Source organism: Gambusia affinis, linkage group LG05, assembly GCF_019740435.1.
Source record: "Gambusia affinis linkage group LG05, SWU_Gaff_1.0, whole genome shotgun sequence".
Lineage (NCBI taxonomy): Eukaryota > Metazoa > Chordata > Actinopteri > Cyprinodontiformes > Poeciliidae > Gambusia > Gambusia affinis.
Window position 1 is genome coordinate 9,640,829 of NC_057872.1, and position 24,747 is coordinate 9,665,575.

Sequence of the window (24,747 nt, forward strand, 5' to 3'; positions counted from 1 at the left end):
ATGGGTTCTTGTCCAAGGTTTTACAGTATTTGGGCCTAGAGGCCCCTCCATTCAAAATTGAAGTTGTTTTACACCCTGGGAGAAAAAAAAAAGAGTCATAAATTTGAAACGCTTATTTCCGTAGAGGTAAACAAACTTAGAAAATCAGGAGAGGATCAAATACCTGTTTTTCTTACTGCAGGGATATCACAATCATCAGCATGTAATACTGTCTATGTAGACATCCCATAACATTTAATACAGATGGAGAAAAAACACACAAGGGAAACTAAAATCTTTGTCATCTAAAATAGCAAAATTGTTACATTTGCACTCTGTTATTTGATAACTATATCAAAGAACATTAATATTTGGGTTGTCCCAATCCAATATTAATATCAGAAATTGGTTTGATATCTGCCAAAAACGTGAGTATTGGTTTATTTCGGCCTGCCTCTGAATCTCTGATAGAAGCACACTTATATAAGCACTCTGCTCTAGCTTTTACTCCAACTTAGCATTTCTATCCAGCAGCACTTGTGTCCCTCATACAGACCCTTTGGTTAAGAAGAAATGGCTCACTTGATCTCATACCTGTTGTTGGAGACTATTGTTCTCTGTTTGAGTAATATCACTTGACCAAACTTTCCTAACATTCCCAATAACAAAATAGGTAGTAAAAGTATTTACGTGCTAATGTCATAATGGGTCAAGATCAGTATTGGCCATTACTGTATCTGTAAATAAAGTTGTATTGGGACACCCCTAATTAATCTGACTTTTCATACACCAATATAATTAAAGCAGAGGTGTATGTTTTTATTTTTGCTTTCTGGTCTTCCAAAAAAAGTTTTGTTTTTAAATTATTTTTTTACTAGATCTGCAGTGTATTTGTGCTGCACTCATTCAGTTTGATAATGGACACTGCTCTATTCTTTTTTGACTAAAACCAGCTTTTTGCAATCAATTAAATTGTCAAAAGTCTTGGCTATTGTTTCTATGTTGCTGCCTCAGAGCACAATCTACTTGATAAATTCCTTCAAAAGGATATTAAGGCCATTTATATTATTCACAATATGCATTTTTCAAAACTGGAAATTCTTCTTATTGTTGCCAAGATTTCATTTATCTGTGTGCAATCTGCTATATCTTCCTGCAACATCTGGCAGCTAAAATGAGAGCTATCTTTAGGCACAAGGTTCAGAGGGTACAGTCTGTTTTTCAGCGTGAATTGTAACATTCTGGAACAGCAAGTTCCCAGTTGTCTTTTTTTTCTGGTCTCTTCATGTGTTAGCAACTTTTTATTCACACTACAACAACATTGCACATCAAACTAAAACATTAGAAACAAAACAAGTTTAATTCCCATGGCTACAAACAAACTAAGCCAGAGTTTCCAATCAATTAATTGCTAAAGTGATTCATGGTCCTCAGAGTTTTAAAATGTTGTTTTTCTGCTGGATGAATTTTTCTTTACCAGTAAACCAATACAGTAATTATCTATCCGTATTTTTTTCATCCATTTTGTGTTTTTCTAGCCAAACAACATGTTCAATCCATGTAATAATTTACCAGGCTGTTTGTTTTGTACCTTTATGAAACACCAGACACACAAATAGGTACCTTGCAATGCTTTATCTTTTGATTGTTAACTTTGAATGGTTCAAAAATATCTTAAGGTATTAATAATGAGGGGTGAACTCTTGGTAATCAAGTTGTTTCTGAATTTTCTTTCCTTCAAACCTGAAATAAAGAAGTAAGTTTGTTTCTCATTGACTATTCATGATTTGATTTCAGACTATCTTTGTTTTCTGAAATCAAACTACAAAGCCCAGGTGTGATTACCCTAAATTCTCAAGAGCCGGTGTCCTAATGGCTGAATTGTCTTGTGAGTTATGAACTTTGAAATAAATAATCTCTTTTATTCACCTCTGCTGAACCACCTAAAGGTCACCAGCTCTTGAGGGGCAGAATTAGCTACTACTATATGTAATCACACTTTAAGGTGACTGATCTATTGAATTTTTGTGGGCTAGAAAAATACCCTGTCTTAGGTAAATACCCCTGCAACATCTTATCTCATACTTTAGCATGCACAGTTTAATCACCAGGTAAACCACTTTTTTTTTTTTGACATGTTGAAAATATATTTGACTGCATGGTGGCACTAACATGGAATATCAACCATAGTATTCAGAGAAGTTTTAAATACAGTAATACGTATTTCAACAATAATCTAAGCCCTGCTGCCTCTCTTAGGCCCCACAATCCAAAACTTCTCCAGTTCCTCATGTATAATAATTGTTTTGATTGGTACAGGGGGAAGGAAATGGTGCACACAATGTGGATTTTAAAGTTATTTCTAGGGGTTAAGTGTCAAGATTCCAATGGGGTATAAGACTAAAGATTTTGTGAAAAGGAGAAGCATTGGCAATGGTGGGTTACAAGTACAATATGGCCTGAGAAGGAGCCCTGCAGTAGGACTGAATATGTTAAATGAGATGGCTTTGTCTCAGGAGCGAGGTTCTCTGCAGTAGAACGCTTATTTACACCCTTTGTTCCAATACACGCACAATATACAGAACACAGATGCATCAGAACACGCATATGTAGTACAAACATGCGATGAGACCTGCTGTTTTATAAAAAACTCTTCATTTACTTATGTTTAGATTTACATAGTACACGTTTGTCTGATATACCAACCTTTGTGGCAAGGTACGAAACACTGAAAGCAGCTTCAGGAACCGTTTATTTTGATGTTGAAAAGTTGTTTTCTTCAAAGAGTATCTAGGGTTTGCACTTACATTCTCCACCGGTACCTGGCACCTATCTAGTCTGGACCAGCTTTGTGACTGCCCTGCAGTTTGGCACCATCGTACCAGCAAAGCTCTTCTTTGAAGTGGGAAGAAATGTTCTGTTAACGCAGTTTAAAACTGGATTCAGTTTGTGCAGTGCAGGCACAAAATAACAGAGACTCTGACGTTGCAAAAGGAACTTTGAAAAAGTCTCTGTGGTCGGAAACCACTTTCAGTTGCTGTTAAGGTAGTTTATGTCAGCAGGAGTATATCAACTTTTGCCGTTCAAAGTTAATAACTGAACCGCAATAATAATTTGCTCAAATTTATGTTAGAAAACCAGACTTCAAAGTCGGTCAGTGCAATTAACTTCAGTGTCACTAACTCAAATATATACATTCTACACATCTCTACATCTCTTTTGATCATTCGAACATGGTGCAGTGTATGCGTGTGTGAACAAGTCTTTTTGATTCCTGCTTTGTTGGTTCAAATAATTAAACACAAACAGATGGGAGATGTCAAAAATAATTATTTCACAAGGCTGCACAATTTGTTAAAGTGTTCAGCAACAAGTTTCTGGGGAACTCCGCATCGAAGGGTTTTTTAGGTGATTATTACACAGAGTCACACTTTCTGAGTTCCTTTGGAAAAATGAGCCAGCGGCTTGATGTGAGATTTATTTTATACATTCATATTTATCATTGAGAGAATTGAGCATGGAGTGAAAGTCTGTCACGACTAAAATTATTTTTAAAGAAAACTATTTGTCAAACATGACTCATTATATCCACTCTGAGCCTCACAGGTGTTAAATGTTTGCTGACATAAACTCTTGTCAGCTCTCATTTTGCCTCAAGCTAAAGTGTCAACACTTGGTGTCAGTTGTATAACCAGCAAAAGCTGAATTGGAAAAGACACGCATCACCGCACCGGGGGTTGGAATAACGGCTCTGCAGATTTTGTGGAGATTACTAGAAGATTTTCTAAAAGGGATTTAAATTTATTTAAAGATAAGTCAAAGCAATAGAGGAATAATACGTCCTCTTTATTATAGAGTTGCACCAGTTAGACTTTTGCAGCTAATTTCCATGTTTTGCTAAGGTTTGACCTTGAGATTCAAATTATTCTTTGAGAAATGAAATGTATAAGAACAGTATTTAAAAAGTTTTTACGTCTTGACTTGAGCTCTCAATAAATGTTTTTGTTAGAAGTAGAGGCAACACCACACTAGACGTGTGAGAGAGCAGCCACTATAAAAAAGGTTCTACTAAGTGACAGTAAAAGATAATTAGAGTTCACTTTTTGTCACAATACACACCTAGCATTACTGAAACAGCAGTCTTTGTGTGTATTCTCTTCAGAATGTAGATCCTTGCTTTAGCTCTGAGATTTCCAAAACCCTGGCAGCATTTCCAAATTCATAATGTTCCATATCAGAGTTTGAAACCTCAAAAGGATAAAACAGAGCATCCTTGCTGTAAAACCTTCAGCTTTGCTGTTATCTGCTGGAATCCTGCTAACTCCTGCTTTTCCTCAGCTGGGAATGAACCACAGACCTGTCCTGACATCTCATCACAAATAATTTCATTTTGAGCAACTTGTTGCATCCCTGCCTCCTCCTTACTTAAAAGCTAGGTTTCAGTCATTCTCCCTAAGGAAGACCATCTATACCTTGTAGAGTTTTTGTTAACATGACCAGTGGAAACATTTTGAAAGGTGACCAGTAATTATGACTTTGCTGTAAAGCCCATAAAGGTATTTGCAGCGATTAATGAAAAGGATTTATGCCATTTTCAACATGCCATTTTTAAATATAAAAATTAATGCCCCTTTACTTTGTTTTATCATTGCTGTCTTGACGCTGCTCATAAACAAGCTTCTTGATGGAGTAAAAATTTTTACATTTAAACCTGCCTGCAGTACGGATAATGTTGTGCTTAACTCTTTGTATAACTTCCCTAATCGATGTTAAATTTGTGACTCTTATGCAACGTACAACAGACAACATGAATCCATCTCAATGAAACTGAAACTTTGTTTTTGTCATTATGTCAAGCGTTTCACTCATCTAAAATGTTATACATGCCGTACTTTGCTTTGATTAACGGATAAAAAGCTATTTTTTTTGAAGAAACAAGAAATTAAAAATCTGACACTTTGAAAAGTGGTTGGCACTCTGGCTACACAAAACAGGTACTTAAACTTTTTAGAAGTGACCTTTTGTTTAATTGAAAAGACAATTTAATAGATTTGGCCATACCGATGCCTAAGACCATAGTAAATGGTTTATGTTGCAATAAACAATGCTTCTTCGTGGCAACAGCAACCTTCAAGGTATGTTGTACCTTGAAGGAAGAAAGTAAATGCATATGAATGCGGTAAAGACTTTCCATGCTTTAATCACCAAAAACACAAGCATACCAGAGGGGAGAGCAACGCTTTAATGAGCGGCCTAGTATGCCATACATTAAGCATATGTGTGGTTTTTATTCACTACTTTATATTACACTGTTGCAAAGCTCAATACTTGCTAGAAGGGTGTTTCTATGAGACAGATGGTCAAGGTGGGTGTTGATATTTAAGGGTGTGCTATGTATCTGTCATGTCTTTGGTTTGCGTTACAGAGATCACACTGTCAGGGGCGGACTGATGAATTGTAATATTCAAAGAATTTATCATCCTTTTCAAGATGATAAAGATCATAAGCACATTTCAAAATCTAAGGACAACCTTAGTAGCCACAACTCATGTTTGCTCAGGCTTAGAGATCATAGGAATAATCTATGCAAGACCGACCACAGCTGCTGTTTTTCTACAGAATTAGAAAAATAATGCTCAAGATTTTTATTAATTAGTTTTTTTGATTACACTGAGTAGCAGGAACACCATATTTGCAGAGTGAAGAAACATGCTTGGGTTTTGTCCTTGCCAGATGGGTATGGATATCCACGGCTGTTTTATCAGCTAAATCTGTCTTTATTTAAATCCTATTTTCAATCAGCTCTTGGCAAATCAGCAAATAAAACATTGGACCTGCACTTTGGGCAACATATGCCAAAAAAGTTGTGAGCTAGGTCTTTATGTGTTTTTTAAAGTAGTAAAGGTTGTGAGGGACGTCACTAAGACTAAAGAGCAACAAATATTGATCTTTTCCTTTTACTGACAATGTAATTGTGTTTTCTAGATCAGTGTTTCCCAATCCTGGTCCTCAAGGCACACTGTCCTACATGTTTTAGAGGTTTCCCTGCTTTAATGTGCCCGATTCAACTGATTGCAGTTCAACAAACGCCTGTTAATCAGTCATCAATTGAAATCAGCTGGACTGAAGCAAGGAAATACCTAAAACATGCAGGGCAGTGAGCCTTGAGGGCCAGGGTTGGGGAAATCTATTCTAGATCACACAACAAAAAATAAAGTACCCTTAATATAATTATTATAATTTGGAAACGATTATGTAAATGTATAACGAAGAAGTGGAGATTAATTATTCAACATAATTGAGGTGTTTTGGCTAGCTTGAATAAAAATGGACAGAATTTGTAGTCTGTAGCTACCAATTTACTATCATGATAATTGTACACGACGTTTACAAAACAGTGATTTTAATATTTTATTTAAACCACTTTGCCCACTGCCAATTTTAATGAGGTTATCAAATGTTTATTTATTTATTGCCATGGGCCGGTTTTGTTTTTATAGAGGATTTCTGAGGCTGCCTATCGACTACAATCGATTTCTGAGTCCTTCTCATTGGCATTTATTGTATTTGCAGTAAATACAAAAAACAATGTTTAGCTTTTAACAACATATCTCCAATCTTTAATCCCTCCATATCTTTCAAAGCCAGCTGAATGAGTATTGTACCCTTTCATGTAGGTTTAAAACAGAAAATTTCCTTAGCAGATCCCAAGTTCTTACCCTTTTAATGTAGCACTGTTTTATTTTTATGTTTTTGACAAATTAATTTTATTTATGTTTTTATGCAAAAAGGTGGGGAAAGCAGTCCTCTCCCATATGATTCAGCTGTCCAGTCTGAATTAGCAAAGCCCTTTATGAAACTCTTCAACAGGATGCTGCCTCATTGTACCAAACCTGCCAAGTCAAAATGACAAATAACTTCTGTTACTTGAAAACTAGCTCAGTGAGTAAAAGTAATGATTGTTGATATAACATGAATTGTCTTACTAATTTTGTCTTTCCTTCTTGACTTTCTTTGTAGAGTTGCGAAGCAGCTCATGTGGAAACCCAGGAGTTCCCCCAAAAGGGATACGCAATGGTACTCAGTTCAACGTTGGCGACAAGATCCGCTACCGATGTGTCACAGGCTACGTCCTGGACGGACATTCACTTCTCACCTGCGTAACCAGCACAGCTGGAGTGTCAGTGTGGGATTTTCCAGTGCCAATCTGCAGAGGTGAGATTTTCTTTTATTACTAAAAATTAAAGGAATGTGATCTTTTGGTCCTATACCTGCGTTTTAGTGCAGCTGTGCAATATGGTTAGCAAGAGTACTTGATGTCATTTTACATAAGTGTTCCCCTAAGAAATTTAAAACGGAGGTGGTGAGTTTATTTTGACCTTCTCTTATTAACTGCTAAGTGTTAATTGCTTTTTAATGATTGACAGATTGATGGTTATGAGATTGGCTTACATATTAGCTCCTCCTGTACTAATGCATGAGAAAACCCTTCATTAGAGCAATACGTATATTTGCAATCAGATGGGATGGAAATTTTTTAATCATGTTGATGGAGATGATTGGAGATTCCAATATTTAAAAGGTTAATTAAATATTTATCTCTGGGGGACAACTAGCTTCAATATATGAATGTTGTCAGCCATAGTTTTTGCAGCTTTTAGTCTATATTTGATTGATAATGACTGGAACACTTTTAATCTCCTGTGGGATCATGTGTTCAGTCATTCGTGATACATGCTGCTGACAGTTCAGCTTACAAAGCACCATAGAATAAATTCCCAACATGCCAGCAATGCCCATATCTTACATGCAAACATTTAGATATTACATTGTGTTAAACCATAACATCACCTAAGTGAGCACATAAACAGCATTTAGTGAGGAAAATTGATTCTACATTACTTTAGCTACAGTATTATTTTTTTATGCATATACAGAGTTATATAAATGTTTTCATGTGATTTCAGAGATGTAGAATGACCATGAATCTGTGTCGTCAAGCTTTTTTACTACGCCATAAAGTATGCAGAATGAGAAGAGACACTTCAGCCTGATGATGATTTCTATCTGACAGTTGCTTGATGAATGACGGACTAGAGCTCTTTAAATTGTGTAATTTATTCCTTTCTGTTTTTAAATGAGGCCCATTGTTCAGGACTGACCCAGATAATCCTTTTCTACGTTATCTGAAAGTGGTTTTGAAATGTAGGTGATCTAAGATATTTCTGCATGCTTTAGGGATCATGGATGGACAGGTCCATGTCCATTAAACATAATGACATCATATTTTATATTAACTGAAATAAATGTATTTTTTCACTAGAGTAAAATCTACTTTAATTCAACGTTCAATTAAAGCTTTACTTACTGCCTATTCATTTTGGTTAGCATTTGCTTTCATCGTTTATTTTATTTTATTTTCAAACCTTTTCTATGCTGTGAAACTTAAATACACAATGAGCTACAATTAAAAACTTGGACAAAGCCGTACGCTAACCTTGATATTTATTAAAGAAAAAAGTCATTTTTCATTCCCTTCAGAAATTATGATGAACTTTTTAGTGTGAAGAGAAGCAAAGTTTTATACTATAAGCAAATGTGATGGTAAATGTCAAATAAATTACAATATAAAAAAATAGCCGGTTTATTTTTCTCTAGCCTTCTGGGATAAGTTTCAAGGGTAACATTCTTCAGAGATTTTAGTAACTATAACAAAAAGGCATGGAAATTACCCCTGGCTTCGAGATAAAAAAACATTGGGAAGTTTGTACTATTCTTATATCTGTAATGATTCTTTTTTTCCTCCAAAAAAAAGATAACTCTATTTGCTAAACTAAAATATTGCAACTTTAGTGTATTGCTAAACAGAAGAAAATACGGAAAAATTGAAGTATTTTTTTTCTTAAAAAAAAACTAACAAAAAAAGATTTTTGTAGCCACCAAACAATTGATTCGGCATTGTGGGAACACCACAACAATTGTCAATTGACAAGCAACAAATGATGAAGTCTGGAAAGATAAACAGGTAACTGGACATCAGCTGTGAATAATTTTCTAACTAGCATTAATGTTGCAGAATAGAACAGGTTGCTCCCCAATCCCATGCTTTGAACTACTACTACCACTGTTTAGTAAAAATAATAAATAATAATAATAACTATATATATATATATATATATATATATATATATATATATATATAAATATATATATATCTGTTTGTGCCTTTTTGGTTTGATCGGGGTACTAATCAGGTAATATTTAATTTTTGTTCTCTAGAACTTGAGTCACTTCACATTTGTTACCTTTATGGATCAAGAACGTTAATAAATGGAAATGGTGTGTATTGGTAAAGCTTTGAGAAAATAAAATAGTTGTTTTCTCAAAACAAATGGAACATTTTGTTGTTATAAGTAATAAATAGTTAGAACTAATATAACTAATTAGCATCATCATTCATAAGAATACTAATAATAGTAAGAAAAATAAATTACAATTATACAATAATACAAATCAAAATGAAAGGATTGGTTTGCGGATATAAAAGCAAAGAATGAAGAACGAATGTAGTAATAGGTACAAAACTGGGAGGGGATCTGACCCAGATGTTTTTGAAACGCATTATGTTTGAATTTCAAAAGTATTCTTTGTTGTGCTTTTTGCTTTTTCTCAAAAATCATGCTGTTATTCTTGTGAAAGCAGGCCAAAGGCACTTTTTATCCATTAATTTCATTGTTAGCTGCTGAGGCAGTTTATTTAGAAGTACAAATTCGTCAAACTAGAGGTTAAGCTTCAAAAGGGTCAAAGATTTCTTTCATGTTAATATTTAATGGTGAGAAATGCCAATACCAGCAGAGCAAATGCAGGATTTCTCGTCACAATAGAAAACACGAAACAATGAAAATAGCCTGGCATATGTTTGAAAAATGGTGGGCTTAGGGGCGGGAGAAAGCTGATGTGGAGGGTTCCTTTCCATTTAGGGATGTTTCTGGCCTCCGTTGCCACAGGCCAGAAACATCCCTTCATTCTAGTACAACACAGCCACTGCTTGAGCCATAATCTCTCAGCAATATCTGGGTCTGCTCCTCTATGCAGCCAGATGGTCCTTTGATCTTATTTCCTCTGAGATCCTGCCTTCTGCTCATCACTGATTGTTTTAAGGTGAACACACAGCAACACAAATCCAGTTTTTCCCCTCCAGCTGCCTTCCTTGGTGGCAACAACTTTAATTGTTCTGGGGGAAGTTTGGACTTGTCTTCTTTGGAGAGTTGTTTTAATTCAACCACCTTGGATCGTTTTAAAACATGTACAGCATTTAATTAAGATTTAGGTCTAACCTTTGACTATCTTTGAGCCAGTTAAAGGTGAACTTGCTTGTTTATTGGCTTGAAAGTTGAGCTAAGTTGTGAACAACACATGATGGACATAGAGGGGTTGGGGAAATAATATGGCAAAGTGTAACAAAATAATCCTAGACATATCTTCCTTTAATTTCTACTGCATAAGCAAAAACCTGATGAAATTTATGGAAGGGAATAATATTATTTTAAAGGAAGAGAAATATGACACAGTCAAGGATGGATAGGAAAGAAATACACAGAGTAAAATGAATGGCTACGGTGCGTTCCATCACACCTCCAAGAAGTCTATTTTGATCCCTTCTGTTGAAATTGTCTCTTGACATTCATTAAACTGTGCAATAAAACTGCAAACAGGGGACAGGGTGGTAACATGAGAAAATGGTCTATTAATACGCTGTCATTTTGGCTGCCAGCCACACTTAAACAGAATAAGAAAATTAGGCTGCAGGAATCCTTTGTTAAAAAATCTAAACATTTGCCAACATGCCCTCAGTTTGTTACAGGTTGTTATTTTTTGCTGAGGTTGGCTAAATAGCTGACTAATAGAAGCAAACTTTGACTAAGGAGCTGAATTGTATATGTTTGGTTCCATGTCCATTAACACTGATTGTAAGTTTAATAATGAGATGATTCAGATAATTAAAATGCCATTCATGAAACAGAACAAACCTTGCTGCTATTGCGTAATTTCAATTGATCCTTTAATTTCTTGTTATTCTCCTGTTCTTTTATTGAAGCTCATTTAAACTTAAGAAAGGATAAAAGATGGCTCCCATAATTTAATGAGCCACGGAAATGAGCATGAAGCAATATAATTGTACCTCTGCACCCATTACAGACCTATTCCCATTCTTCAACCTAACTGGTATTTGACATGACATGCTGCAGAGCAAATGAGAGACATCCTGTAGAAAGTGCCACTTCTTCACATTAACATGGGTATTATTGCAAAGGAAAAACCTTAGGTAGTGTTGAAAATTATACATGAGTTCCTTCCTTTCTATCCTTGGGGGTGAATATTTCAAAGTAGAAAGACAAGTGGTGTATATCTGATCAAAGTCAAGGAGAGGGAGGTTTAATCCCTCCTCAAGTAGCATTAGATTGCTGATGCTAGGGATGTAAATGAGCTCAACTAAACCAGTCCTAATCCTCACACAATCTTTTTTTCCTGACACAATTCTTTTAAGGCAGACCCTCCTTTGTTTTTAAATCCAGAGCATGCTCTATCGATTTGCTAAGGAACATATTGCCAAACATTCAGTGCCTCTGCTATGTTGATAAACAATATTTGATAAAACTTTGCCTTATTTGTTATTATGTAACCCAGAACAACCTGCAAAGTCCTACTGGAGTGAAGGTATTTACAATATTGTCACTGCAAAGCGTCTTTAAGTCTTTGCTAGTATTTTGCATCTCATAATTCACAATACTATGCATGGCTGCTTCTCCATGAAATAGACAAGAAACCTGTCTTGCTTCCTTTGCATAGTTATGAGTTTCTTTCTACTTCAAGTCATTGCTCTAATTTTCAGAGCAATTTGTCTTCACCTGTAGACACATTGAGTCTACAGGTGATGGGGTTTTTATGATCTTTCACAGGCATAAATATGTTTTTCTTTTTTATTATTCACAAATCTTTAGCCTAGCTATTAGTCAAAAATCTATACAAATTATTGGATGATTAATCTTGGTAAATACAATGCTTGCACTAAGTTGGCTGTTAATTAGCCTATGTTTTTATCACTTGGGCAATGTGTTGCCCTGTTGATACCTTTAGGATAAGTTGTTGTCTTTAAATCACTTTGTCTATAACAAAAGCTTAATATACTCCAACTGATTTAAAAAAAATGCTGTATCAACAGCATTATTACTTTATTTAGAATAATTATGGATAATGGCACAAGGCCATTGCAGAGATGCCGCAAACAATGTGAAAACATTCTTTCAGCATTTTTATATGCTTATAATCTGGAGACCTTTTATGTATTTTCCAGGAGCAAAAGGTCATTTTATAATACCAGGTTATCTTCAGTTGGTATAAAAAAAATGCTGTATCTATCAAACATAACTTAAAATAAATTTTACTTTCAATTAGACACAGTTTGAAATTGGCCTCTGTCTCTTTAAGAAGCTCTTGCCCTTTTGTGACTTGACAAAAAAAGACTTGTCACATTTTTTGACTAGTTATTCTTGTCAAAGAAGATGACAAGAGTGACTGGCAAGATCTGAACGATTTGTAAACACAATATGCTGCTAACTGTGCTAAAGTTAGTATCTGCTTCAGAAGTTCCTAATGAGGCAAAACTAATGGGCTACTTTAATGAGTGTGGAATGTGTTATCACCACTTCAAAATCCAAACCTTAGATCAAATCTCGACTTAATTTTACACTGAATAGGAATAACTTGTAACACAGTTTTAAGATAGATTAATTATTTTTGAAAAACCAAAATAAATGTATTAACATTTTTCTGATATTAGGACCACCTTAAAATTATATAAGTATAACCAGCTGGATTGGTCAGTGGTAGATCACTAACTTTATTCTTTCAAAGACATTTTGGGATATATGATTTTTATTTATTTATTTATTTTTACTTTTTGTGAAAACGAACAAGCTGGAAATCATCCAGCTTTCATTTCATAAAAGCTGTATGCATTGCAACACCACTTTAACTAGACATTGCCAGGCATCATTAGTCACACTGTCGAGTTTCTACTGGTCCCTAAATATAGGCCTGTCAGAATTACATGATTGTGTTTATTCTGGTTTGCAACAAAATGCAACTCAAATAATCTATTTCTGTTCCTTTAACAACAAAACTGTATCCATTATCTATTTATGTAACTATTCTGACTATAACAATAAGCCTTTCACCTGTCATGTGGTCAAGAGTGGTTGTCAGAATGAAAATCAAATCTCCTTGGAACAAGTAATAATCTGATCTTCAGTTCTTTGTTCTCAATTGCTAGAAACAGTCAAACATCCAAACTCTGTTACATTTGAACAATACCATTTAGAAGTAGGCAATTAGTGATTTGTGAAAAATGTGCAGCATCATATAAAGCGACGTTGAGAAAGAAAATGGCTAATTACATTTGATGTTTGCCAGGAACTCTTTCTACTCTAACTTTCCCTCAGAATTTCACAATCACAAGGTGTTAACTTTGAGATTCAGCTTGTAAATGGAATAGAAGATTTTCCACCTAACCAACAACAACAAAAACCTTAGCTGGTGAAAATCACCTTGCAACACCACAACGCTGATTATAAAACCACAGTACTATATGCTGACCATATGAAATACTGCTCTTTTCTTCTGGAGCCATTTTACAGCAGAGATTCTTACTTAAAGTTTTTAACCTAGAGTGTAGATTTATTCAGCTTTCCAACACTTTCTAAAGCAGAATGTTATTAAAATAGAAAGGAGCCCTTATTAATGAGTTTGTTTTGAAATGGATTTGTTTGATAAATGCAGATTTATGAACATGCTGACTGTGTCTGATTGATGCTGCCCATATTCATAATATATTTGGGTGAGTCAGACCACAGCATTCCTGTCAGATATTTATAGCAGATGCTGCATGTCCTTCATTGATGCCCTCATAGTAACTAACTTAGCTCAGATTTTGTAAGAATAAAAACACAAACAGTCAAAAAAATAGTGTTTAAATAGACCATTTGTGTACCATTAGTAAGCTATAGTCTTAGTTATTTTTTATATAACTTTTAAAATGTTTGTGCTTTCTGCTGGTGAGTTAAATTGAAGCCTCAGATTTCTAGCTATTGTTTCAGCTGTGGGGAGGCTCTTAACAAAAACGAAAAACCTTAAGTGTAAATACCAAATTTGTTTAATATGGCTTTGTGTACATCAGAAAGATAATATTCTGAATTGAAAAAAAAAATACATTTAAACCAAATTTTGAATGCTGAATTTTTTCTAGAAAAAAAAATAAAAAATAAAAAATCCTGTTAACATAGCAGCTTCTTTATGTTGAATGGTTTCACATTGTTTGCCTTCCCAAGATGGGCTATGCTGAGACTTGTTGCATTCACTCACTTTAGAGTCTTGACATTCTTATGTTAATGGTTTGAAGGTTTTCTCCTCAGAAAATCAAAGCACTTTGTCTGTCCTTGCAGTCCATATTGGATAAGTGGTCCATATGTGGAAAACAGCAAATCTTCACAAAACTCCTTCCCAGCAAGCAGCCTTCGTGTTTCTACCTCCCTCATTGTTTGACTTGATATTTTCTGTCTGTTTGGCTCCTCCTTTTTGTTTGTAAGTACTTTTATCACTGCTGGCATTCCCAATAAGCAATATCACAAAAATATGACTCCACTAATCCATTGAGGGGCTGGGTGTTCATTACTGAGCACTGGGTACAGATGTTGTAAGCTTCCTCAAGTCTTATGCGTTTATGCGTTTATCTTCAGTCGTATTGATTATTGTAACAGCGTCTTCACAGGTCTGTCCAACAAATCAATCAAACAGCTGCAGCTGATCCAGAATGCTGCTGCTCGCGTTCTCACTAAAACCAGGAAGATAGAGCACATAACACCAGTTTTAAAGTCCCTCCACTGGCTCCCTATAGCTCAAAGAATACTTTAAAATATTGTTGTTAGTTTATAAATCACTGAATGGTTTAGCACCACAATACATTAACGATTTGCTGCTGTTGTATCAACCTTCCAGACCTCTCAGGTCTTCTGGTTCTGCTCTGCATCCCTAGAACCAGAACCAAACGAGGAGAAGCAGCATTTAGCATCTATGCACCACAAATCTGGAACAAACTTCCAGAAAATTGTAAAACAGCTGAAACACTGACTTCCTTTAAATCTCAACTAAAAACCCACTTGTTTAGAGTTGTATTTGAAACGTAATCAATTGCAAATTTATTGACGGAATCTGACTTGATGTTGTGTTTTTAATGTTGATTCTATGTTGCATTGTGTTTTTGTGTTTGATTTGATGTAAAGCACTTTGAAATGCCTTGCTGCTGAAATGTGCTATACAAATAAAGTTTGATTTGATTTGATTTGATTTATAGTCTAAAATAACGTTAAAATTCAACGAGTCAATGTAGGTCATAATATTTCCTCCAGCGTTTCCTCCAGAGGACAACTGAAAAAAAAATACCTAACATATGTAAAACTCAATATCTGCATATTGAAAGTTTTAAGGGATCTTGGATCTAAATGTTAGGTTTGTTTGGAGCATATCCAGTAATGGTGGAAAATTTGAGTCACTTAATAAAAATATAACTAAATGAGAGCTTTCATCAGGTACATTGTCTTGTTCACCTTTAATTTACTCCTTTATAAAACCCACACTTTTTCTTTTACATTTCTGTCTGTCAAACTTGCTTTTAAGTTTAATTTTACCTCGGTTGACTTTAATAACTTATTGGGGTCTGTGTTGTTATTAACATTACTATGTTGGGAATATTTTGCAGCACTTAAAATCAGTTTAGTTTCACTTGATGCAAATGACTTTTCAAATCTCAGATGACTATTTAATTTGTTTTTCTAAATGCATCGAGGGTTATTTGCAGCATTTTTCTGAGTAAAATTGATATTGCAGAGTGTAATGATTTGAATTAATTATTTATTTATTCACATACACTGATGCTGCCAACCATCAACGCATGAGATTGGACTAGGCCTGCCCTTGACACAAGTCACACTTAGGCATTCATTTGTCAAACAGTATCGGTTTCTCATCTCTGCCTTTATCAGAAGGACTTTGATCCATTGTCATGCTTCTCCTAATGTCTCCAAAGACTCGGATCAAAGCAAATAAATGCTTTGCTCGTCTATTTTCTCCCCTCCCCCCTACCCCCAATCTTTGCTTCAATTTCATACACTCACTTCCTTGTTTCTGGACCAGTCATTTAATGCACCATTGGGGAATACTTTAAGGCTGGCATCTCTGACAGCCCTGAGTGCAGCACTGAGCCATCAAAGGTTTTAGCTGGCACAGTCGAGTGTCACGTATTAGTCTTAAATGATGTGAAAACTGTGAAAGCCCTGCCATCATTAGGATTCCTCAGGGAGAAAAAACAGATACAGGGATATATGGGAGAGTGGTGACTTCTAGTAGAAAGAGTGAGAGGAAAGTGGAAAGGAATCTGGAGTGAAAGAGAGCAAGCCACTGTTAAGGTGGAGTGCATTAACATTCAGCTGACGTGCCACACTTCCCACATTGGATTTTTTTTTTCTCCGGGATTATGAGATGTGTTTATCACATTTTGTTTGTTGCTAGAAACTTGACAGGTCATTGTGAAAAAACCCCCCAAAACATTTCTAAAATGAAAAAAAGGGATTCGGGGGGTTGAGTGGAGGTATTTAAGACTTCCTTTTCAATTTGATTGCATTGAAGAAAACTGACAGAATTAAATTTCAATTATTCGGTCAATCAATTTAATTGATAATATGTCCTCCTGTTAATTGACGGCATTTGTGTTGATGGTTCTTGACACCATAAAAAAGAGTAAGTGAAATTAATTTAGTTTTCTGTTAACAGTTACGTAAAAAAACCAGGAAGTTGCATTACATACAGTGCTTCAAGACACTGCAATGCTTGATAAATAAAAATATGTGTGGTTAGATTGTTTATTTAGCTCCTAGTCCTGCTTTCACATGCCTTTTTTTTCTTTGTTCTGGATTTATTCAAGTGGACAGTTGCAGATGTTTTATGCCTGCAGGCTTTCTTTTCCCCCATTTGATTTAAAGGTCGGAAATAACCCAGAGTAAATGTATGTGTTCTTCCCCACCCTGTTCTTTTGTCTTGGTGACTGACAGCCGAGGATACGTGTGGTGGCACCCTTAGGGGCTCCAGTGGGCTCATCTCCAGCTTTGATCTTCCCAGCGGTGACTCCCCTGGCACGGCCGGAGGGGGTGGTGCTGGAGGCCTGGGCAGCAGCAGGGAATGTAAGTGGACCATACTGGCTGATCCAGGCGACACCATCTCTCTGGTGTTCACAGAATTTCAGATGGAGGAGAAGTCGGATTATCTGGAAATAGAAGGCTCCAAACAGCCAACCATCTGGTGAGTTGACCTCAGAGGAGGGAGGGAGGGAGGTTGGGACACAGTTGCATTGCTGAAGTTGAGAATCCAAGTATTTTTATTATGTGTGGTTCAGAGCAGACAATATGTTTGCGAAGTGTTGACATCCTGTGGAACTTGAAAGAACAGCCAGTGACATAAGGTTGTGGATGTGTCTGATATGTTTTCAACATTTCTTGCAGAAAGACTTTCTAGAAAACATTATTTTTGTTTGGTGAAAACAAATATTTGCCATGTATTTAGATGTGTAAAAACAAGAAAAAGCATGTTGTTTTTAATGTGTGATAAAAAAATATCGAAATTTCAGAGACAAATTTATCACCACCTCTGTAGGAATGGTTTAAACTCTCAAAATTCATTTTGTATTGCTGAAGTGTTTTCTCTCTCTGAAAAAAAGAGTAACTAGATTCTAATAAAATCTGACCTTTTAGTTGGAAACCAATCACATAATAAAGCTTGAATAATCATTTACAATCCCTTTAAAAATATAATTGAAAGGTTTCATTAATTAAAACTAGTTTTAAAGAACTTCTAATTATTAATCCAGGATTTTTTTTTGCAAATATGACATATAACAGAGCCCAATTACTTATAGCGTTGAGTCAAGGAGTTTGATGAGGAGACCCCTTTATTTTACCACCACACATGTTGAGCAGGATAATAACAGAGGTAAAAAAACAAATCAAAACTCTGACAAAGAGGACTGCGGTAAAAGTGACATCTTGTCTCCATAACAACCTTGAGAAGCTATGTACAAGCCAAGGAGTTGTTCATGAGACGTGCAAGAAAAATCTTATGCTCTGCCCCTACAAACATATCTGTTGAGTCTGCTAAACTCCACTGGAAACTTAAGTTGATCTAAGCAGGGGGCTTGTTTGGCTGGAAACACTCCAGGTGAAATGGGAGGAATGTCTGGAAAAACACTTCATGCTCACTGTCAATTTTGATGGAGGCTCAGTGATAACATGAGTCTGTTTCTCCTTTGAAGACCAAATTTGGAGTGCTCAGCATGATTAATGATCATCATCCGAAAGATGCAGTCAAACCAACACAGAAATGGCTCACCAGACATGGTTAACGTTCTTCCACGGTCATCTCGGTTCACAAACCAAATGTTCCAGAGCTCTTAGCTTTAACCTGTTTTACTGTTGTATGAGAGGACAAAGTGCTGAGTTGTTGACAAAAGTAGATTGTATGTATTTTTTTTAAAAAAAGCTTATCAAGCAGTTATTTTTTAATATGGCATTTTTATTAGAGAGTAACAGTCTTTCATGTAATTGTGAGATTATGCTACTGTATAAAGATTAATTCATTTTACACCTTTTAGACTTCTTTACCAGGGCTGTCAACATATTTGTGAATTATTTTGTCCAATTGATGAAATAACCTGTATTTAATTAATTTAATGAATTTTACTGATTATCACATTTGTCAGTTGCCTTTATATAATTTTTTTACTTAAGTTGCAAACCCAACCATTTCTCAATTTTTCCTTATAGAATAATATATAAAAAAACAACTGTTAAAATTTAAGGATTTTCTGAAAACTATCCACCAAAACTGTACTTTACCAGGGTTCAAATGAATAAGCACAAGCATGGATTTGAACATGCACAAGCTGCTCTTTTCTCCTCTGCAAAGAGAGCAAACTATACTTGCAAGCCTTTATGAGATTTTAAATAGCCTATAAATAGCCTAATACAGCCTGAAAGAAACACAGCTGCAGCAGTCAAAGTCGGGAAGGAATGCTTCCATGCCTAAATTGGTGAGCTAAAAGCAAGAGAAGTTGTGACTTTAAAAGTGTGGGAGCTTATTTCATTAAATTAATCTGTTGCAGGGATATTCTTAAGACATGCATAACTATTATTTTATATGTTAAAAACCTTTGGTAACTCCACAGTTTTGATGTGTTTTATTGTCATACGGCTGAGTCACATCGTGAGTTTGTGGAGCTGTATCTATCTTTTAACCATGTAAAATGTTTGAGAATAGAGCTAAATTGTTATTTTCAACAACAAAATAAATGTGGGTTGAAATATTATGAAATAAAACCAAATATCTTGTTTTTCATGTCAGCTCTCGTTTCTTTTGAGATGAAGATGGGTTTGGACACTCTAACCTTTAATCTTAAGTAGACAGGTTTTCATCCAATACACATCAAAGTCTCTCTGTTTCCTATCTTCCCAAGGAATAATTTTTTTGGAATGTGTTGATTTTACCCCTGTTTATTAGGCATCTTAATCATTCCTTCGTCAGAGCAGGAATAAAAAATAAACATGCTAATTGCTTTCTTTAATACATTTTCACTGACAGAGTGTTGCCTAAACCATTGTAAACGTGCCTCTGGTGTCTGCTTGATTTATGCAAATTTATAGAGAACAATTAAGCATTTTGAATTACGCCAAAATCATTGGCAGATTTCTTTCAAAGGCAGCCTTCTTGTACGCATATATCTTGCTTTCTGAGGTCAGTTTCTGCACCTACTCCACAATGTGTTTAACTCCTAACTTTGGGTTAAGCTTATCCTTCTGCTTTGGGTTGTGTTTGAATTTGAGCATCTGCCTGGAGTTTGGGATCCTCCTGGCCATTAATTATAATTCAGCCAACAGAAGCTCTAATCAATCATAACGGCAGAAGGGCTGTTGTCCCTGAGAGTTGTTTCTCATAGTCAGATGGAGAGAGAGAGAGAAGCAGGCTCTGTGTCAGTGAGAGACTGAATCTAAAGGAGAGATGCTGTGAGTGTGGTGATGACTGCTAAGTATTGCATGTTGACATGGCTAAGAAGAGTGTGATGCAGAATTTATGTGGGACTGATGTGGACTGGCAGTCTCTAGATGACCATTTTCTCAAAGGTGTATTGGCACTAAAAGGAACAGTTTTAATTTTTTAAATGCTACTACATTTTACATATTCAAAGAATCATTGTCAGAGGTTTTTGATTGCACTTATTTAGTTGTTATAAAACCCTGTTAATATTTAATAAAATTATATTTCTGTGTTGGGCTAAATAGTGATGTGATAGACTCTTAAGATGCATGTTGCGGGGTGGAAAAAGATGTTAAATATGTTTAAACATACAGAAATGAAGGAGATTTTCAAACATCAAGTCCTGTTAGGTCTTTGAAGTATTGCTGTCCTTTTGATGCTCCCCGGTTTTCCACAGTATGTGTGACTGTAGGGATGAACGATGTAGAATTGAGTGTTCTAATATGCCAAGAGGGAAAGCATTACTTCTGCTGCTATAATTCAGCATAATCTTTCAGCATTTTTTTGTTTCAAAATATTTTAGTATGAACTTATGATCAGAAAATGAAGGTTTAGTAGTCAAAGAGTGCCCCCAAGTGCTCACATATTGTTTTTTCTGAACTATTCAGAAAGTGGGTGGAGTTGCCATTATCATCCCGGATGTGGAATAGAATAAATCTTCATCTGTGCAGACAAAGGGTCTGCTTAGCATACAATGAGATCAATGTTATTTGTCATTGATAGAACATTCAAGTAGCGCAGGTGTTCATTGAATTGCAGTTGTGCATATTTGCAGTATATGTGACGCCCATGTTGCAAAATAAAACCAGGTTGTCTGGCAACCTGGTGTAGCTGGAGAACAAACTGTGTGCCACAGTGTGAAATGCAAAAAAAACTAATGCTTTAGTCTTTTTTGTGTCCTTAAGTCATTAATGTCCATATCAAACACAATATAAATGTTATGAATATTGTGGAAAATAAAATAAAATTTACCCTAAGCCGCATAAAAATAAATTAAAAAGCTGTGGAAAGTAAACTGTTGCAGCTTTTATGTAAAAACCTGGTACTTTTGCATAAGGGAAAACTTTAGCCTTTAGTAACGTTGAAGTGGGTTTTTTTTTTTTAAATGAAGATGTTCCACATTCTGTCTATTGATCAGGTACACGGGTTTAACATCCAGCACTTTAGTGAGTGAGTTTTTTCCTTTCTGCGGCACCATGCACTGTGCCTCATGCGATACTCTAGATAGATCTTACTGTATGCCCCTAAATGTCATATGCTGTTAAGACATCGTTTTCCTTTTAAGCCCTACAATTCCCAAAGGATTCTATAAGCCCAGGTGCAGTGTGGCCTGCACTTTAGAGAAATGGCTTCTACTTTTTCCAGGCAAACAAACAGACAAGCAAACAAGCCCAAGTCAGGAAACACGAATCCCTCATAGCTTTTGTTCTTTCTCTGTTTATGAATGTGTCTGACTGCATACAAGGCCATAGGACTGCTAAACATTCAAACAATGTAATGTATAGCACCGGCTGCAGGCAGAGACGAGCCAACTGTCAATTTAGCCTTGAGGTTTACAGCTGCTTAACAATGATAGACAGTCTGGAACCATTCACTCCGTCAGATTTATTGTTGCTTTTTATCCTTTTCAGGAAAATAAACTTAAAAGGTGATCCACTTTGCCTTGCATATCTCAGTGTGAGATAAGGATATCAGCGTAAGCTGTGTGAACACAGGGGGAATTGATTTCAAATGATGAAACATTTAAAGCAGGAGATATATATTTTTGGTGGAGTTGAAAGTGCTGTAAAGTGCAGAGCACCGCCAAACCTTTCAATATGCATAAGAAGAAATAAATAGGCGAAATAGGTATTACCCAATGTTAACTTCTTTCCAGACAGTGTGTGATGGCATTATTTACACAACTAAAATCTAGCACCAGGGGACGTGGATTCATTTTTTGCTGACTCATCTGTGCATCCAACTGCCCTTTCTTTCTATCAATTGAACAATTTTTTTTTATCAGATCTTGCCAAATGAGTTTTATTGATTTTACTGTTGCCAAGGTGTTGAGGTTGATCTGAGGCTGCACATCAATCTCTTTGAAAGCAGTTTGAAAAAACAAAAACAAAAAACTTTTTGTAACAAAAACCTTCTCTGGATAGGTTGAGAGAAAAAACAATGTTATTGTGTTGACCTTTAATATGATTGTTCAGTTCTGTTCACAAAGGGCAAAAACAACAAGCAGTAAATCACATGTCAGTCATTATTTAAAATATCTGCACAGCGCTTAAAACCTTGAAGCATTGCAAATACATAAAACATTTTTTTGTTGTTGCTTATAACAAGAATTTCAACCAGAAAATTTCATTATTTGGTATGTCTTTTCTCTAGTTTTCTATCGACCTCATTTTTCACCTCCGGTCAGGATTCAGTCTTGCAGATGTTTCCAATTACTTAGTGTATCACTTTTGGATGCTATAAACATATTCAGGCAGCTAGCTATGGAATTGATTGTCTCCACAGCAGACAATATTTTGCTCAGCTCAATAATTATGAACAGTCGTATTCCAACAGCGCAACTAAAAGGCTGCTAGAGTTAGATTGCAATATTCAAAGGTTATGTGGAGCAAGAAGTGTCTTGCAGCTAAATTACCAACTTCAGTTAAATTATTATACACGTTAGATTGCATTTCTTTGCTCTGGGATTTTTTATTGATCTTCTAAGGCAAAGTAAGATCCATCAAATTGTCTTTAAACGGTATGCCTAACAGGTTACAGTCTGGATAAAATTTAGCTTCTGTTCTAATGAAGGGATGTTAATTGAGAATTGACTCAGGTGTTTCATATGAGCAATAAATGTAAGGGGTTTCTGGCCTCCAAAGTGTGTTGGCCAACTAGCATCCACTTAAGGCCCCCACAGACCCGGGTGTAGTGTGCGCTTTCCATGAACCGGGCAGACTTTCCACGGACGGTTGGGTCTTCATACTCGAGCGTACTGATTACCTAAAATTCTCTCGTGACAAATTCCTTTATTTCACACAATCGTAATGAGAACTAGCAAGTTTGATGAACTATTTGGGCGCCTAGCTCTGTTTCATCTCCATCTGGGAAGCCTTAACTCACCTCTCAGTGCGGGACAGAGAATGGCAGTCACATGTCGGTTCATCCGACAAAGACAGTGAACTGCTGCTCGGAGCAGCTTATCTCACACTGAGATGTTCTTTACTGAACATTAAGTAATGTTCAGTAAAGAACATTATTTATATCCATGTTTTTTACTGAACACCTTGCAGGTGGTTCAAATGTCATAATATTCAAAATGATATTTATAAATAATTTTTTTTACAAATACGATGATGTTCTTAAAAGATCAAAAGAATCTGAATTCAGCAAAGAATCCTCCAATTTCAGGAGAATATATTTTGAAATCAGTTATTTCAGATGCTTAAAGATCACTGTAAAAGCAAGTGAGAGTGCAAATCTGGTTGTCAAATCTGTCTGACACACAATTAAACAATTTACAAAAAAATGTTGGGTTACTTGACGTAATCCCTGGTCCTTTGATAACAGAGTGAGGAACGAAGTTAGAAAAAAAACTAACTTTCTCTTTTCTTCAATGTCCAGAGTGTTTTAACAACAACCAGAAAACTCTACAAAATTGGTAAATACAGCTAAGCCCCAAATAATTCATACCCATGGCAGATTTGTAAATCAAATAATCTTGAATTTACAAACATGTTTTCTCTGAGTAATGTTTTGGAGTGACCATGTCAAAGAAAATCCTGTGGAGGCAGCTAAAGATTAGGATATCGACCAAAAGGCCTTCCAACCTCAGTGAATTCAACACATTGACTCATTAAAACATCTTTGAAAACTTGCATAAAGAGTGTGTGACTCCCCTTTCTTGTTTTTAATATTGGTCATCCTTCTACATTGTTTTATTATTTTTTTAAATATGTCAGCCTCAGAAGAAGATGTCTTGACTGAATGCAAATACTTTCAGAGTTGAATCTTCCAGGGATATGAATCAGTTTGGACTTTACTGTATCTAGAACCTCTGCCAATGTCAAAACCAAAAATACCTAATCTGTCAGTTTATTTCTGAGGTTTTAGATGCTCTAAAATCAATAAGTACTCCTGAGTGCAATAAAACCTCTTCAGTGTCTGAAGAAATGCAACATTTCTCATGTCTAATTTTGTGTTTGCTTACATGACTTCTCAAGTCGTTACTTTTAAAAATGTTACTAAAACATACCATGTGGACTCAAAATATTGAACACTTTTTTGCAAGGACTCTCAATGTGAGCGTATTAATATTCCTTTGTGTCAATATTAAGACAGCAGCTACATATAGAGGTAGGCCTTTTTTTATTATTGCATGTGTTCTGCGACTGGCATATTTTATCACTGCGCACCTCGCTGTTTTTACAGGGAGATTTTCTCACCAAAAAGCCTAACATGCTTTTTGGTGTTATTACACCCTTGCTTGTCATTGACGGATGATCATGGTTTTCTTTCTCCAACACGTTTTCCTTTAGGAAAAAAATGTAGCTTTGAATTCAAACCATCACTTCCTATAATCAGTGGGTCTCT

At 35.6% G+C, this 24,747-nt stretch overlaps 1 protein-coding gene across 5 annotated transcripts in view; it reads left to right on the forward strand.

Annotated features, from left to right (window-relative positions):
* The window catches only part of LOC122830488 (CUB and sushi domain-containing protein 3-like), a 240,494-nt gene that overhangs the window by 43,074 nt on the left and 172,673 nt on the right, over positions 1–24,747 (forward strand). For all 5 annotated transcript variants that reach the window (XM_044115818.1, XM_044115821.1, XM_044115820.1 and 2 more), the window contains exons 4-5: positions 7,000–7,194; positions 17,142–17,388. In XM_044115818.1, the coding sequence (XP_043971753.1) occupies positions 7,000–7,194; positions 17,142–17,388 (442 nt within the window). The remainder of the gene's footprint in view (positions 1–6,999; positions 7,195–17,141; positions 17,389–24,747) is intronic.